This window comes from Dermacentor andersoni, chromosome 1 (assembly GCF_023375885.2).
Source record: "Dermacentor andersoni chromosome 1, qqDerAnde1_hic_scaffold, whole genome shotgun sequence".
NCBI lineage: Eukaryota > Metazoa > Arthropoda > Arachnida > Ixodida > Ixodidae > Dermacentor > Dermacentor andersoni.
Genome location: NC_092814.1, coordinates 382,676,835 through 382,694,069, shown reverse-complemented (window position 1 = coordinate 382,694,069; position 17,235 = coordinate 382,676,835). Strand labels below are relative to the sequence as shown.

At 47.8% G+C, this 17,235-nt stretch overlaps 1 protein-coding gene across 1 annotated transcript in view; it reads right to left on the bottom strand.

The window, feature by feature from the left end:
• The window catches only part of rempA (intraflagellar transport protein rempA), a 60,638-nt gene extending 49,717 nt beyond the window's left edge, over positions 1-10,921 (bottom strand). Inside the window, exon 1 of the mRNA XM_050168362.2 lies at positions 9,119-10,921. Coding sequence (XP_050024319.1) covers positions 9,119-9,310 — 192 coding nt within the window. The 5' untranslated portion in view covers positions 9,311-10,921. The remainder of the gene's footprint in view (positions 1-9,118) is intronic.
• Between the last annotated feature and the right edge of the window lie 6,314 nt (positions 10,922-17,235).

Below are 17,235 nucleotides of genomic sequence, written 5' to 3'. Positions count from 1 at the left end.
TAGATCGCGAAAGCGGCTTTTGCAACATACCGCGCCCGTGCGAAGATAATTACGGAACGCCAACGAAGAATCTGACCACAGCTTCGAGCTCGTAACCTCGTCGAGTACGTGACACTCCTGCAACAGGCATGACCGCTGAAAACCGCATACCGCCGGAAACTTCAACAGGATCATCCCTCGGTTGCATAACTGCCACCTGTACGGCCAACATGGACCACACCCACACCGTCCCGCAACATAGAATAAAGAACCAACTTATAAAGCCCAAACACGGCTGCACGCACACATCACGACACTACTAGCGAGGCGCCATGCTGCTACGCTGCTACGGTTGCCGGATTAAAACTGACTACTGTCACCAAGTCTAGCAAGCGTCTCAGGAGCTGGCAACCTCGGCGCGTAGCAACATGGCGGCGCTCTTGCGGTTCCCGATTTCAATGCATGGGCCCTATGAGTAGCTTGTCCTCTAGAGTCAGTATAGTAACTCTATGGCCGACGCGGCCGCTGTGTCCACGTGATCCCTCATGCCACGTCACGCCGACGGTGGCGCCAGCTTTTCCAGTGGTGGAGGTCGCCCCCAATAGTAACTCAGCCAATTTTTGTTTTCCCCATAACTCACTAATTCAGTAAGTTTAATTACCGAAGTTTTTAATTATTGGCTGACGACCCTAAGTATGATATGCAGATTTGTAGAGCACCTCAGAAACCACCGATCAAGTTGTTTCCTTTAAGATACCTCTCACGTAGGCCTTTTTCCCCGGTTGTAAAGAAAGAGAGCGAAAGGTGAAAAAAGCCACGTGACGGAGCGCTGTGCAGTGGTATCGTGCTGCTCTCAAGCGTATGTTCGGTGAACAAGTTCGGCTCCGTCGGATGACGGCGAAAATGCATGCTGCTGGCCATGCTGCTGGCCGAACACTGCCGAAGAGATAAAGAACGCCCTGCCGCTTCCTCGTCGCCAGTCACGATGCAGCCGACCTTGTTCGCGGAACGCACGCTTGAGAGCAGCACAATACCACTGCGCAAACGCTCCGTCACGTGGCTTTCTTAATATTTCGCGGGCTTTCGTTGCAACCCGGAAAAAAGGATTACGTGAGACGACGAGACGTTGATTTGAGGGATCGCCTGCCGTTTGTGCGCAGGCGTGAGTAAGAGCGGACGCGAGAGAGAACATCTAGGTGCTTTTGCTCCTTCAATACATGACTCTGCCTATAGGCACTACGGAGGAGGTTTCTTAGCGCGTGTTGTAGGCGTTTGTCTCCTAGACATGCCGGCATTGCGGAGTGCAGTCGAGCTTGTTAACGCTCCGCCGATGGCCGCCTACTGGGTGAGGCAGTGGGCACGGACTCCCCATTTGGTGATCGCTGTGTTTGAAGGGGCAAGGTAGTGCTGTATAAGTGATGGGTAGCTTTTTTCATCGCGACGATAGATTGCAGTTTTACAAGCATTAATCCAGGACGGCACTTGTAACCGGAAAACGGAGGCCTCAGAAAAGCACTTGAGGTGATAATAAAGCAGGGGGCGCAAGTCTCCTGGGCACCCAAGGGGTAACGTGGGGATCAAAGCTGGAAGCAGGGCGGCCGGTGGGTTGGGGCTGAGGAGGCCGAAGCGTGCCATGAGGTGCTCGCAAAGAAAAAAAAAAAAGAAATTCGTTTTCCGCGATAGCGGACAACCAATTTTTTTATGCGAACACTCCCTGGCACGCGCAGGCCTCGGCGAGCTCCAACCCACGAACCAGTTCGGGTTCTACCTTTGGTGCCCCGTTGCCGCTTTGGTGTCTTGGAGGCGCCGCCAATAATGCGAAATAATTACACGTTGTTACAATTAGTAAAAAATACGATTGAATAAATACAATTACGTCCAACCACCAACTTGTGACGCGAAGTTCAGCACTACCGCGCCCCGCGACTTCTGCAACACCAATCAAAACTTTGACTCTGAAGGTACGTCGGACAGACTTTCTCGCGCTTGCGGCGCTGGTGCTGTGTAAGTCATCGTCACCGGCGGCTTTTCAGCCACTGGCGTTCAACCGCAGCTGCTAAGGCGCTCTACCTTCTAGATTTTCCATATATGCGGCCCGGGCTCTACGACGGTCGCTACTGCGCCCACAGAAACATCTGTGATGTTATTTACAAGGTACATCGCCGTAAGGTGCGAGAAAGCTTTGACCCGCCACGACTGCCTCAGCCCGTTGCTTCACCTATTTTACCGCGCCGGCAGCCAGCGTCCGATCGTAAACGAACTCGACCCCACTCCGCAATGCCGGCACGCCTAGGGACAAACGCCTACTACACGCGCTAAGAAACCTTCGCCGTAGTGCCTAGGCAGAGTCATATATATTCAAGGAGCAAAAGCCACCAGATTTTCCCTCTCGCGCCCACTCTTACTGCACCTGCGCACAAACGGCTGACGATCCCTCAAACGAACGTCTCGTTCCTCTTGCTAATCTCTATTGCGGACATGTATACTTTCCTCCTGCTCTCGCTGAACCCAAGGGCTTCAAGGAGTCCAGTGGGGCCTAAATCGATCGCTGGGCAGATATATTCACATTCTAATAACACATGCTCCATCGTTTCCTTGGCTTTACAGCAGCAAGCACATGCTTCTTCTTCGTTCTTGTGTCTCGCTTTATAGGTGCGTGTTCTAAGGCATCCTGATCTCGCTTCGAAAAGTAATGAGCTTCCCTTTCAGTTATGATAAATTGTTTCTTTTCTGATTTCATTTTTTCCTCTTAAGTAGTTACTCATGGCAGGTTTCTTTTCCATTGTCGCCACCCATGAGATTATTTCAGCCTCTCTGGCTTTCCGCTTGACCTTCTTTGTTGCTTTGTTGCCCACCCTACAGGCCGCATACTTGCTGGTGAGCTTCCTAGTTCTTTTCCTCCACTGTGAATCAATGTTTTTCCTGTACAGATACCTGAACACTCTCCGAGCCCATTCACTTTCTTTCATATTCCTCAGCCGTTCTTCATACTCAATTTTACTGCGAGCTTCCCTCACTTCAAAACTAGTCCAGCCCATATCACCCTGCAGAGCTTCATTTGTAGTCTTCCCGTGAGCGCCCAATGGGAGGCGTCCCACTGACCTTTGGTTGCCGTCGAGTCCTGATCGTAGCCCTGATTTCAAGGAAAGAATCGCATTTCCAAAAATAAGTTCTGGAATCATCACACCTTTCCACATACACCGGAGCACCTAGTACCTCTTGTATCCCCATAGCGCTCTGTGCGTCATTATGGCTGCATTTCTCTTCCCCTGTACTGTTATTGTTTTTTCCTGTGTTTCCACATATCTATCGCCTTCGTTTATCCATATACCATGATATTTATATTCTTTTACCCGAAGGTATTTGCTGGCCCTGTATTGCCACTGTCTGTTCACTGTTTTCATTTAATACCATAACACCTGATTTTCTAACGCTAAATTTCAAACCTAAATTCTCGCCTTCCTGTCCACAGATATTAGCCAGACGTTGCAAATCAGTTTACTTGTTAGCTAGCAACACAATGTCGTCCGCATAAAATAAACCTGGAAGCTGCTGCTCTACTGCTGTACCAGCCTGCCTGTTTGTATGAGAGATTAAACGGGGTATTGCTTCCTTCTAGCGCCCTCTCCATCCTCACCATGTATGTCATAAACAGCAGTGGTGATAAAGAGCACCCCTGCCTCAGTCCCTTGTTGATATAAACTTTCTCCTCGCTCCTGATCCCTTCCCATTCTCTGTCTTGACTCGGTACCGCCGCCTGTCGGGCGCCTTTTTACTCAGCGACGGCAACACACGGCCGGACTCGATTCACTAGGAGAGAGTCGAGACCGGCCGTGGGCAGCAAAGGACGGTGATGGCGTATGCAACGTCACCACTCCCTCGGTTGTGTGGCGGGAGATCTGAATTTTGAAAAAGGTATTCGGACCGTTCAGATGCAATTTTCTCGTAAACTAAGTCTAACCGTAAACACTGACGTAGCGGCGCTCAGCTTTCGGCGCTAAATTCAACACACGGAATAGCGGCCTTGAATTTCTCAAGCACAAGTTTTCCGCCGGATGAGTAAAAAATTGTTTTCTATAGACTGGTTCAGAGTTGCTGCTTAATGTCCCTTAATGATACCCTCTAAGGATATTTAGTTCCCATTTAATGCAATGGAGAGGCCAGCGATCGACACACATTTTTCCAGCACATTTTGCCAGAGACCGGCATCAGCGGAACACACACAGACACGCACGCGCGGAGAGAAAACCATCCATACCACAGGTGATCGAATTGAGCACAAGTTCCAAACCATACGCGCCGTACGAAACGCTATCATAATCTACCAGATGAGATGCGAATGCACTTCTCGGCGAACTCTGCAGGCCAGGCAACCACACGAGGCCGAATAATTTCCGGTGCTGCACGAAAAGCGGACTTGATCAGCGAAGAGAGAACTCTATAAATAAACAAGTACGCGGTCCCGAAGGTTCCTTGCACTTTCCGCTCGCTCTGCTATATTGATATTTCTGGCGTAATACGCTTGGTAAAACGCTAGCTTCAACAAGACAGTCCCTCACCACATTAAGAATTGGCCTCCTTGGTGCAGTATATTCGGCCACCCCCTCCCAAATAGCTAACTCAATTACCCAATGGCCCCCAGTCCCCAGCAGCTGAGGAGCAGCTGATCAAGACGGCGGTCAGATATGTAACGCAGCAGAGGGTGCTAAGAATCTCTGGATCCGGACAGGCCGCCAATGGAAACTGACCTTTGCAACGTACACCCGAACCCTCTCAAATGAGGCTAGCGTAGCAGGACTCTTTGAGGAATTATCAGTCATTGTTTGGGATATCATCGGCCTTAGTGAGATTAGAATAACTGGTGAGGCTTATACAGTGCTGAGTAACGGACATGTCCTCTTCTATAGAGGTCTCCTAGATAAGAAGAAATACGGGGTAGGATTCATAATCCATAAGGACATAGCGGGCAACATTGACGAATTCTACAGCATTAATGAGAGGGTAGCTGTAGTCGTAATCAAGCTTAATAACAGGTATAGATTAAAGGTAGTACAAGCCTACGCTCCAACATGCAGTCACGATGATGAGGAAGTAGATCAGTTTTATGAAGATGTTGAATTAGCGATGAGAAAAGTGCAAAGTCAATATACTGTAGTAATGGGGGACTTCAATTCAAAAGTGGGGAAAAAGCAGGCTGGTGAACAAGCAATTGGCAACTACGGCGTCGATTCTAGGAACGCTAGTGGAGAGATGCTGGTAGAACTTGCAGAAAGGAATAAGCTTCGAATAATGAACACCTTCTACAGGAATCGTAGCAACAGAAAGTGGACCTGGAAAAGCCCTAACGGTGAAACAAGAAATGAAATTGACTTCATACTTTCTGCTGATCCCAGCATAGTGCAGGATGTAGAACTGATAGGTAGGGTAAAGCGCAGTGATCATAGGTTAGTGCGGGCTACGATTCACCTCAATTTGAAGAGAGTAACAGCGAAATTGGTCAAGAAGAAACAGGTCAACCTAGAGGCAGTAAGGGTAAAAGCAGACGAATGCAGTCTGGTACTTGCAAACAAATATGCAGCCTTAGAACAGATGGATGATGATGATATAGAGCTAATGAATGAAACCGTAACAAGGTTGGCTTCAGAGGCAGCAATTGAAGTGGGAGGCAGGGCACCAAGGCAACCAATAGGCAAGCTCTCCTAAGTAACATAGGACCTAATAAAGAAACGACAAAGAATGAAAGTGTCCATTTCAAGAGATAAGATAGAATTCGCGGAACTGTCACCACTGATCAAAAAAGCGAAAATAAGAGATATTCGAAACTATAACGTGAGAAAGACTGAAGAAGCCGTAAAAAATGAACGCAGCCTGAAACCGGTGAGAAAGAAACTTGGCATAGGACAAACCAAGATGTATGCACTGAAAGATAAGCAGGGTAATATCATCAGCAATCTCGAAGATATAGTAAAAGCAGCGGAAGAATTCTATAGTGACCTGTACAGTACCCAGAGGGGTCAGGATACCTCCATTAGAAACAGTAATGAACACGATACAGAAACTCCTCCTACAACTAGCGACGAGGTCAGAAGGGCCTTGCAAGACATGAAACGAGGAAAATCGGCAGGAGAAGATGGAATAACAGTCGATTTAATCAAAGATGGAGGCGACATAATGCTTGGAAAACTGGCGGCTCTCTATACGAAGTGTCTATCGACTGCAAGGGTCCCAGAATACTGGAAGAATGCAAACATTATACTAATCCACAAAAAGGGAGACGTTAAAGAATTCAAAAATTATAGGCCCATTAGTTTACTCCCAGTATTATATAAAATATTTGCCAAATTAATCTCCAATAGAATGAGGGCAACACAGGACTTCAGTCAACCAAGGGAACGGGCTGGCTTCAGGAAGGGATACTCCACAATGGATCACATCCATGTTATTAATCAGGTTATCTTAAAATCCGCAGATTACAATAAGCCTCTCTATATGGCTTTCATAGATCACGAAAAGGCTTCTGATTCAGTAGAAATACCAGCAGTCATAGAGGCATTACGTAATCAAGGAGTACAGAACGCTTACGTAAATACCTCGAAAAATATCTTGAGGATCTACAGCTACCTTAATGATGAAAGGGGTCAGACAGGGAGACAATCTCTCCAATGCTATTCATGGCATGCTTAGAAGTATTCAAGCTATTAAACTGGGAAGGCTTATGAGTAAAGATCGACGACGAATATCTCAGCAGCCTTCGGTTTGCCGATGACATTGTTCTATACAGCAACAAATGATTCAGGACCTTAACAGGGAACGTGTAAGAGTGGGACTGAAGATTAATATGCAGAAGACAAAGATAATGATAAATAACCTGGCAAAGGAACAAGATTTCAAGATCGCAGGTGAGCCTCTAGAGTCTGTGGAGGAGTACGTTTACCTAGGTCAACTAATCACAGGGAATCCGGACCATGAGAAGGCAATTCACAGAACAATAAAAATGGGTTGGATAGCATGCGGCAGACATCCTGTGCTCCTGAACGGGAGCTTACCGTTATCATTGAAAAGGAAAGTATACAATCAGTGCGTTTTACCAGTGCTGACATATGGAGCAGAGACTTGGAGGCTGACAAAGAAGCTTGAGAAGAAGTTAAGGACCGCGCAAAGAGCGATGGAACGAAGAATGCTAGGCATAACGTTAAGAGACAGAAAGAGAGCGGTTTGGATCAGAGAGCAAACGGGTATAGACGATATTCTAATTGACATCAAGAGGAAAAAGTGGAGCTGGACAGGTCATGTAATGCGCCGGTTATATAACCATTGAACCATTAGGGTTACACAATGGGTGCCAAGAGAAGGAAAACGCAATTGAGGACCACAAAAGACTAGGTGGAGCGATTAAATTAGGAAATTCGTGGGCGCTAGTTGGAATCGGTTGGCGCAGGACATGGGTAATTGGAGATCGCAAGGAGAGGCCTTCGTACTGCAGTGGACATAAAACAGGCTGATGATGATGTTGATGATGACGTTTGGTCGGGGAACGAGGTCTCTTCTTTAGCGCTGCTGTATTCGACCGAGCAAACCACGGCGCACGGCAGTGTACAGGGAGACCGCAGCACATCAATAAGCTCTGCTATGATTCTGCTTCTATTTCTACACTATATGTATTGTATTACTTTCGCTACTTCTTTGTCGGCTGCGCAAAGAGCTGGCGAGCGAGCCCAATTCGCGCTGTGTCGCCGAGGTATATACACGATTCCCAGCAGAAGCAATTCAAGCAGATCGCTGCAGCATGCCGGACATATGAACGCCTCTCCGTCGTGCCGTCGCCTTCGGATATATACATATAGCCCGAGTGTAAAAGGCACTTGCAGGCGCGTGGGTGCACTGAGCGAATGTGCACTGCGTTAGCCACTGCACAGGTAGTGACGAAACAAAACATAGCTGGGGAAGAAATGACAGGAAACAGTTGCTGGAAAACTGTTCACCTTGGACAGCAGTCTATACAATGACGACTAAGTAGTGAGGGGACAAACGGTGTTCAGTCCCGTCTGTTCACTCATTAATCCCAACTGATGTGCGTTGTGTTCAGCTTAGCCAGTCCCCCTCGTAGGTATATGAGCCATGCTTTGAGACTTCAACAACTGGGCCCTGTCAACACACGCGCGATTCCAAATTTGAGCAACAGAAACATCGAGGCAAGGGGCGATTTGCGCCCGCTTTCACGAACTTTCTCGGTCGTAAGTGCCGTCCGAAACTGACCGTCCCCGCGGTGACCGTCGCTTCGGCGCTTCCGAAGCAGCCGACGCGGAAGCTGTGTCCACGTGATTCCTAATTTCGCGTCACGCCTACGGTGGCGCCAGGTTTTCCACGCCCCCAATAACGACAGTGCGTGCGAGATCGTGCGAGATCGTCGCTTTGATCTTTGTAGCCTAGCCGTGGCTTTACACGTTACTTTCTTCCATGGAGGGGGCTGGGGTCAGACTGCGTTTATGCGTGCGCGTCAATTGAAATATATATTCGGAAATCAGCGCTGCTGTTTGTCACCTCATTTTGAACTCGTGTCTGTTATACTCCGTCGCTGATACCGTGAAATAGTGTTCCTGTATGTGGCTCCTATACAAGGGACACTACAGCGCAGGGCAGAACGCGTATTTGCCACCGCTTCCGTGATGTTGTGCATCGTCCTTCCAAAATACAAGGCTCATTTAATGTCCATCTCCCCTCATGCGCCAATACACAATAGTGTGACGCTCCTCGATCCGACCCTGCGCGATAAGCAGGCTATAATTTCGCCCGAACTGCTTTGAATGCGGTAGCCGGCAGACCACATGATACGAATTAAGGGCATACGAAAACGGCCGTTATCGCGAGGCGTGACATCGCACAGCTTGTGTGCTGAAGGTGCGCGACGCCAGCCTGAGAACACCTTTAAAATACGTTACGTGCGGTTCACGCACTACACACAGTCCAGCTGCACACTCGTTTCGAGGGCGGCATATAACGCCAAATCGATCGTCCGTAGATTACTCCATAGATCCATAGATTACATAGCGCACCCAGAGGTGGAGCGATTCCCCAATCGCTCCAACTCTGGTTTTGTAGAAGAGCATGACACCTACTACTTACGTGCCGTGTGTCTTACCTGTGCTCCCTGCTTGCGAGGCAGTTCGCTGGGCAGCGGCGCGCCATCTTCGGAGATTAGACGCACGCCTCCTGTGTCCCTGTCGCGGAAGGCCACCGCGAACAGGGCCCCTCTGCTGTAGCAAGACAGTCGGGTCTTCGCAGCGGACGACAGAGCCGGGTCTTCCAGGCGGCAGTCCAGGTACACCGCCATCTTTGCGCAACTAGACTGCCTGCTATCTTTGTTTCCGTCTTCTCCTTGCTAGTTAAACGTGCACACAAGGAGGTGGCACAGACACATTACAGTCAGAGCCAAGACTCTGTCCATCGTAAAGCGCTTCAAAGGACTAAAGAGGTGTGCGTACAACGTTAGCGGCCAGGAAACATAGAAACTACTCTCAGTGTGTGTAAACGTGAACAAAAGAAACGGTCGAAATATGTGTGCGCTAAAAGGCAGCGGTTTCACAGGTCCTCACGAGGCATCTGGAGCACGCGGTTCCATATCTGTGCTATTTGAGTCGTTTCGGTTGCCCGAGTTACTTACGCTGGCGTTCACAAAGACGTGACTTACAGTCGATGAGTCAAGCCTATGCCTTGTAGATGTTTCACTGGCTCTGCGCAATAAATACGTACATCGTTGATAGCACCATCCCACGTAACACTAGTTTTTTTCTTCTTTTGCATCACTACTGTGGAGGATCGAGCAAAGATTTTCGCTGTAGACAAGGAAACCTCGGGCAACAGCTGAGTGACGCGATTTTACGTTTTCATAAAACAAACAGTGCTGCACGGAACACTGATTCAAATCAAGGATCCGCTGTCTACGGCGAAGATGCGGCTGGCGTCCTGCGGTCGCTCGCAATGTTGCTGACGATGCAGGCTTCCCCACTAAACACCAGGATTGAAAACACACTGGACCTGTGATGTCATTCCTTCGAGCTCTCTCCTCTCTGTCTTCAGAGTCCCCAGAGCTATAGCAGCCACAACTCACGTCAGGTTCACGAAGATCCCATAAGCACCAGGAAATCGAGATGTCCCTTCCATGTTTTTAACGCACTGCACGCAATCTGCAGCTTCAGCGCTCTTCTACATCTAAGTAGTGCCATTGTCGCGTATCCTGGGCTAATGCCGTTAATTTTCTTCTATTCGTTCTTTTCGAAGAAGTCCCGCTGGTGTCACGGTGCGTCATAAACACCGTGCTGGTGCCATATGCAGGAAAATTTTGAATGCACTCGAGCACGTTTCTAAGAAAATCGTGTGCTCCTTTTGTTAATCGTTTCTTCTGCAGTTGTCGCTTTAAGAAAGGCCTCGCGCTTGAACAGTTTTGTGTGGGTAGTCATCGAGTGCGCTTGGATCATCGTTGACGCGCTTCATTGGCAATATATAAGCAGTCATATGAAAGTAAAATAATAATAATAATACAAAGCGTTGGTTCAATACCGGGAGGTGATTCCACACAGAACAGTCGTTAAGGCCACCTGGGATAAGGGTCGTCGTCTCCGAAGTGTTCAGCAGGTTGTGTGCACTCAAGGGCGCAGCGACAGTGGAAAGCATAAGGTCGGCCCCATTGTATTCAGCATCGATCATGTAGATTTAGGCTGCGGAACTACGCAGATCGCTGTTACCGGTCGTTCCCCGTCTTCATTCCACCAAGGTGTATGCACGCCATTAAGTGATGGCTGCCTCGCGCAGGCTGACACCGATCTATTTCGAAAGGACAGCACGCACAGTGAGTCCATAGCCGGCGAGGCCTCTCAGGAATGCGTGTTGAACGCGTAGTTTGTGCACGGGACGACCGGAAAACAAAACTGCCGGGATCCATGGTTTCCCCACCGCGCAACGGTTGCTACGGGCGACCGAGCTCTCTGGAGAAACCAAGCGAGGTTGTGCTGCCACCTGGACCAAGGTGCTGGTAGCGCTGGTGCGAGCGCGAAAATTGACCGTGCACTGGACGAAAGTCGAAGCCACCGTACCGTGGCCGAAGCGTTTGGCGGTCGTCGTTTGCCCGTTATGCTTTAGTATTCGTAGTTCCTGGTTCCGCGATTCGTGGTTCCGCGAGCGCGCGGTGTCGGTCATGCACAAGCACTGCACTGAGTGTTACATTACGGCGGGCACGGTCAAGTTTTAGTGCGGGAAAGGTGCATGTGGTCCTCGATTAGGAAAAAAAAAACATGAGCAATTAACGCTAACCCGTAGCTATCTCCAGCTTTCCATGTGGTATCGTATTACGCTGGAAATCCATCAGGTAATTGTGGGATGCATGAAAAAGGATAATCAATCGAAACCAACGCACTCGTAGTAACAGCCGTTACTACGAGTGTTTGTTGGCTTTTTATGATACGAGTAATAAAAATCGGGCCGCTCGGTTAACCCCCTTTCTTCTCGTCTTATTGTAAGCTAATTCTACAATGCGTAGTACGTCGGATTTAGAAAACAAGAAAGTTCACACAAAGCTCGATCACGACGTCACTCGTTCTTTCGGTGTGAAGCCCCCACATTTCCGGCGACGTTAGTTCTGTTCATATCCTTCTGTACACTTTACTGTCGTTAGCACCTTCATTCGTTTCTATTCAGTCGTTGAGTGAACAGTATGTACTTTAAGAAAGAGGAAAAATAAAGGCCTAATACGATCCAAGAAAGTTTACGGGTGCTGAGTATTACTTTTTTGTGGTTAATGAAAGTGCTTTGACTTCCTTCTTCTTTTTTATTCTTCTTCATTTTGTTTGCTTGTTTTAGTGTGAATTCTTGACGGGAAAGTTAGCATTATATGCAGCTCCTTCGTGGTCACTACCATATATACACCCCCCTAACAGCCCTTCCCAACCTCCCAATTCCACAGGAGGAGCCAAATCCCCCCCCCCCCCCCAAAAAAAAAGTTTTCCGAATGTCTTCCCCCCCCTTTTTTTTCTTCTTTCTCCTGCGCAGGAGGTATTGCCAAATGCCGAGCGGGCAAAAACGTAAGGTCAGAAAAAGAAAAAACTGGCAGACTTAACTGTAGTTGGTCTACGTAATTTGAAGCATTTATGTAATGTATACCTGTTGTGAAGCGAACGGTCGTGTAGATATTGTAAGATACAGTCTAGCCCGGTTATAACGAAGTCGGCGGGAATCGGAAATCACTTCGCTATATCCGCTATTTCGTTATATGTGGACTATGAAAAAAAAAATGCTAACATGGGCATACCGATTTATTGCCGCTGAAAGAAGTGGTCCAGCGTCCCCTGAACACGTTTCGCGAGTGCGAGCTTCAGGATTGCGGCTTCCATACCATCCAACTTCGAACCAAAGATCTGGTCGAACTCCGGACTCCCGAGGTACATCCGTAGCGTGTCAACAACTGCGATGGCCGCTGCGGAGGTGACCGGCGTAGGGGTCGGAGGCGCTGTCCGCCAAGGTCTATTCCATGACACTCCCGGCAACTTCTTCAGTCGTGAAGTCCTCGGTGGCAACAAGGTCTTCGTCGGCGAAAACGAAGTTCATGTGGCTTAGACCCGCAGGCACAAGGTTCAAGTCGCTAGCGGAATCCCAAAGCTGCATGCTGCATCGATGCTGCCATGCGATGCAGTGAAGCAACCTTTCGCTCCGCGGGAGAGCAGACAACGCCATGAAAGGACGCCGTCAGCCGAATTTTGCTCTTATTTTCGCGGAAAAAATCACCTCAACGACGCAAAAATGTGTTGATTGACAGATTATTTTTCGGTTTGTATTAAATCTCTTCGTTATATCCGCTGACGCGCTCTTATTTACTTCGTTAAAACCGGGCCCAAAATGTATCGAAAATGCAAAGATGGGAATGGGAAATTGAAATCCCTTCGTTATAACCGCTATTTCGCTATAAGTGGCTTCGTTATAACCGGGCTAGACTGTATATACCGTATTTACTCGATTCTAAGCACCCCCTTTTTTTCTCGATCGCGATGCCCAAAGTGAGGGGGGGTGCTTAGATTCGAAAAATCTAAAATGACCTCCCCCCCTCCCTCTTTTTGCTTCGACATCACGACGAGACGGCTGCGAGAAATGAGATTTTATTTTGCAAACATTCAAAAGAAAAATCGGTGCAGAGTGTGAACCCACCGCTTGTGTCGGATGCTCAGTCACTATCACTGCCACTCGAGTTCGTCGCACCGCTTGAACCGCCGCTCTCGGTATCCCACAGCAGGTCGTCTTTCGCTCTGTCGAAGTGGTTTGGGATCGAGCACTTAAATGATTTGACCACAACGTCCACTTGGACGCGCTTCCACGCGTCCGAAATCCGCTTTGCCATGGTTGATGGGGACGCTTTCTGCAGCTTTCGCCGTACAGCCGTACAGTCCGGCTGTACGGCGTACTCGCGCAGCGGCCGCCGTGCCACCTCGGGACTCCGACGGCTCCGGCTCGATGACAGAGTGAGCAAGCGCGTTTGGCGGCCTTGGCTACGCGTTCTTCCTAACATATAGGGGGGTGCTTAGATTCGCATGAAAACTTTTTTCCCAATTTTCTCGCGAAAATAGAGGGGGTGCTTAGAATCGGGGGGGGGGGGGGGGGGCTTAGAATCGCGAAAATACGATATAGTGTTAATAACAAGTAAGACAGAATGTTTGTAACGGCGAGATATAAGATTGAAAGCAAACTATAACCCAGTGGCACATACCCAGCGGCAAACCCAGTGGCATTACAACGTGACAAAAGCAGTCAGTGGTCATCTGGATGTACGGCCGACGTGACCCTTATGTAGAGCACGGGAACGGCGGCCGCCGGGCCGCTCCGGAGGCAGCCTGCGACGTCTAACGGTAGTCGCTGGGCTGGAGATAAGAAGTGTTTTGGCACGCGCAGCCAATGCACCTAATCTCGGACACAGCCACCACCGTTAGACGTCACTGGCTGGCTGCGGAGCGCCCCGGCGGCCGCTGTTCCCGTGCTCTACATAAGGGTCACGTCGGCCGTACATCCTATGAAGTGCGGTTGTCAGCCTCAATCCTAAAGATCTGAAGTGTTAGCAAACATACAGCAACCAAATGAGCCGGGAATTAATCCAAGTCCATAGAATATCAACATTGAAACAGAAATGTGTCAGTGCGCCACGTGTTTTGCTATCGACAAGGAAATTTTGTATTTCTCTGCTAACTTATGACCAGACGCATTTACCGCCCGCATGCACCACTGTGTAAGGATGATAAACTCCTGCCTCTTTTTGTGTTTCTAATGTTTTTATCCCTCTGACGACTCGCTCTAGCATATTAAACATTTTGGATGTCGCAATAATAAATCAGTTGACAGACAGCGCAAAATGCCATTTTCCATGTGCCTTCACTTCTGTTCATGTCTTTACCGCCTCAATATGAATAACGAACTAGCCGATTCTCTTACGTCAATGAACCCCATGTAACCATTTCTACCGCAATGTATACCGGGTGTTCTTTTTGGGAAGGTCCAAAATTTTAAAAAATAATTTGTGGCAGTAGCGCAATTATAGTCCGTGACCTGGGCTACTCGAAGAGGTGGACATTACTTGCAGAAAAAATTGAATGCATAATGGACTAATTAACAAAAAATCACAAATTTATTTTAGCGAATTACCTTATGGCACATATTGCAATTTACAAATTATGGTGGTTGAGACTGCCACACATATCCACTTCAAATGGATTGTGTGGATGACACCATTTACGAGATATGCGCCGTCAAACTTGCGGTAAAAATGCACTGTCGTTACACTAACTTTCTTAACTGGAATGCCAATACATTTCTCGGCAAAATTCGGTAATCAATATCTCGAAACTGGTGTCATCCTGAGTCCCAATTCGGCTTGTGAACTCCCCGGCTAGAATTTGTGAATTGCAAAATACGTTATTGCATTGCTATTATTGTATAAGGTAATTAGCTGAAAAATTAATTAGTGAATTGTTGTGAATTAGTTGATTATGCATTCCAACTTTTTGTGCAAGTAATGTCCTTATATACCTTAGACCTTAGACCTTATACCTTAGACTTCTGTCAAGCAAAGGACCAGGCAGGATTCCGTAAAGGCTACTCAACAATCGACTATATTCACACTATCAATCAGGTGATAGAGAAATGTGCGGAATATAACCAACCCTTATATATAGCCTTCATTGATTACGAAAAAGCGTTTGATTCAGTCGAAACCTCAGCAGTCATGAAGGCATTACGGAATCAGGGTGTAGATGAGCCATATGTAAATATACTGGAAGATATCTACAGCGGCTCCACAGCCACCGTAGTCCTCCACAAAGAAAGCAACAAAATCCCAATAAAGAAAGGCGTCAGACAGGGATATACGATCTCTCCAATGCTATTCACAGCATGTTTAGGGGGGTATTCAGAGACCTGGAGTGGGAAGAATTGAGGATAAAAGTTGATGGAGAATACCTTAGCAACTTGCGATTCGCTGATGATATTACCTTGCTTTGTAACTCAGGAGACCAATTGCAATGCATGCTCACTGACCTGGAGATGCAAAGCAGAAGGGTGGGTCTGAAAATTAATCTGCAGAAAACTAAAGTAATGCTTAACAGTCTCGGAAGAGAACAGCAGTTTACGATAGGTAGCGAGGTACTGGAAGTGGTAAGGGAATACATCTACTTAGGGCAGGCAGTGACCACGGATCCGGATCATGAGACTGAAATAACCAGAACAATAAGAATGGGCTGGGGTGCGTTTGGCAGGCATTCTCAAATCATGAACAGCAGGTTGCCACTATCCCTCAAGAGAAAAGTGTATAACAGCTGTGTGTTACCAGTACTCACGTATGGGGCAGAAACCTGGAGGCTTACTAAAAGGGTTCTGCTGAAATTGAGGACGAGGCAACGAGCTATGGAAAGAAGAATGATGGGTGTAACGTTAAGAGATAAGAAAAGAGCAGATTGGGTGAGGGAACAAACGCGGGTAAATGACATCTTGGTTGAAATCAAGAAAAAGAAATGGGCATGGGCCGGACTAGAATGAGGAGGGAGGATAACCGATGGTCATTAAGGGTTACGGACTAGATTCCAAGGGAAGGGAAGCGTAGCAGGGAGCGGCAGAAAGTTAGGTGGGCGGATGACATTAAGACGTTTGCAGGGACAACATGGCCACAATTAGTACATGACCGGGGTAGTTGGAGAAGTATAGGAGAGGCCTTTGCCCTGCAGTGGGCGTGACTAGGCTGATGATGAATGTCCGCCTCTTCGAGTAAACCATGGACTATAATTGTACTATCTGCTAAAGACAATTTTGAAAATTTTTGGATGTTCTAAAAAAATAACACCAGGTATATTGGGGCAGTAGTGCGTATACAGCCTTTTATTCGGACCAAGAGACTCGGCGAAGACACAGCGCAGCCCACGATGTTGATGATCACACACACAGGCAATTAAGAGGAAAGAAGACGTACGGAGGATGACACTGTACAGAAAAGAAAGAAGTCAATAATAAACTCTCGCCCTCTCTCTCTGTCTCTCTCGATATATATATATATATATATATATATATATATATATATATATATATATATATATATATATATAGTTCAAATCAGGCAGGTCACTGACCAAAGTAAAAGCAAACATAAAATGACGTTGCGGAAATTATGACAGGTAAAAGAAGAACCGACTGCTTCGTTTGAGGTGAAAAAAACAACGTAACTTTATTTCGATAGTGATGCCCGTTGCCGAGCGAGTTCGGAGGAGCACAGAGTTGCCCGTTGACGAATAGAATGAGGCTAAAGTTAGCAGTTTCTTCATACTCCCCCCGGAATGAGCTTCAGGTCATTCGTCCATGTATTCCATGGGGTGCAACAGTTGAATCGGTCTTCTCAATGTGGTTCCATTAGGCATGCGCACCAGGCAAGCTCTGATTCTTCCATCTCGTCCTAGAAGAACTTCTGCCACTTGCCAGTTTTCCAGAGTTGCCTTGGTAGACAGTGTTCATGGACTAAAACGAGAGTTCCTTTCTTCAGTGCGCTTGACGAATTTGGCACAGCGAAATGTGCTGATCGGAGACTCGTCAGGTACTCCTTTGTCCAGCGACGCCAAAATTGGTCGACCATCCTTTGTCGGTAGCGCCAGCGACGAGTGAGTTGACCAGGGGGCCGAGCCACCTCTGTAGCGGAACCACTGTCAGGAAGAGTGGTCAATCGCTTTCCCACTAGAAAGTGCAATG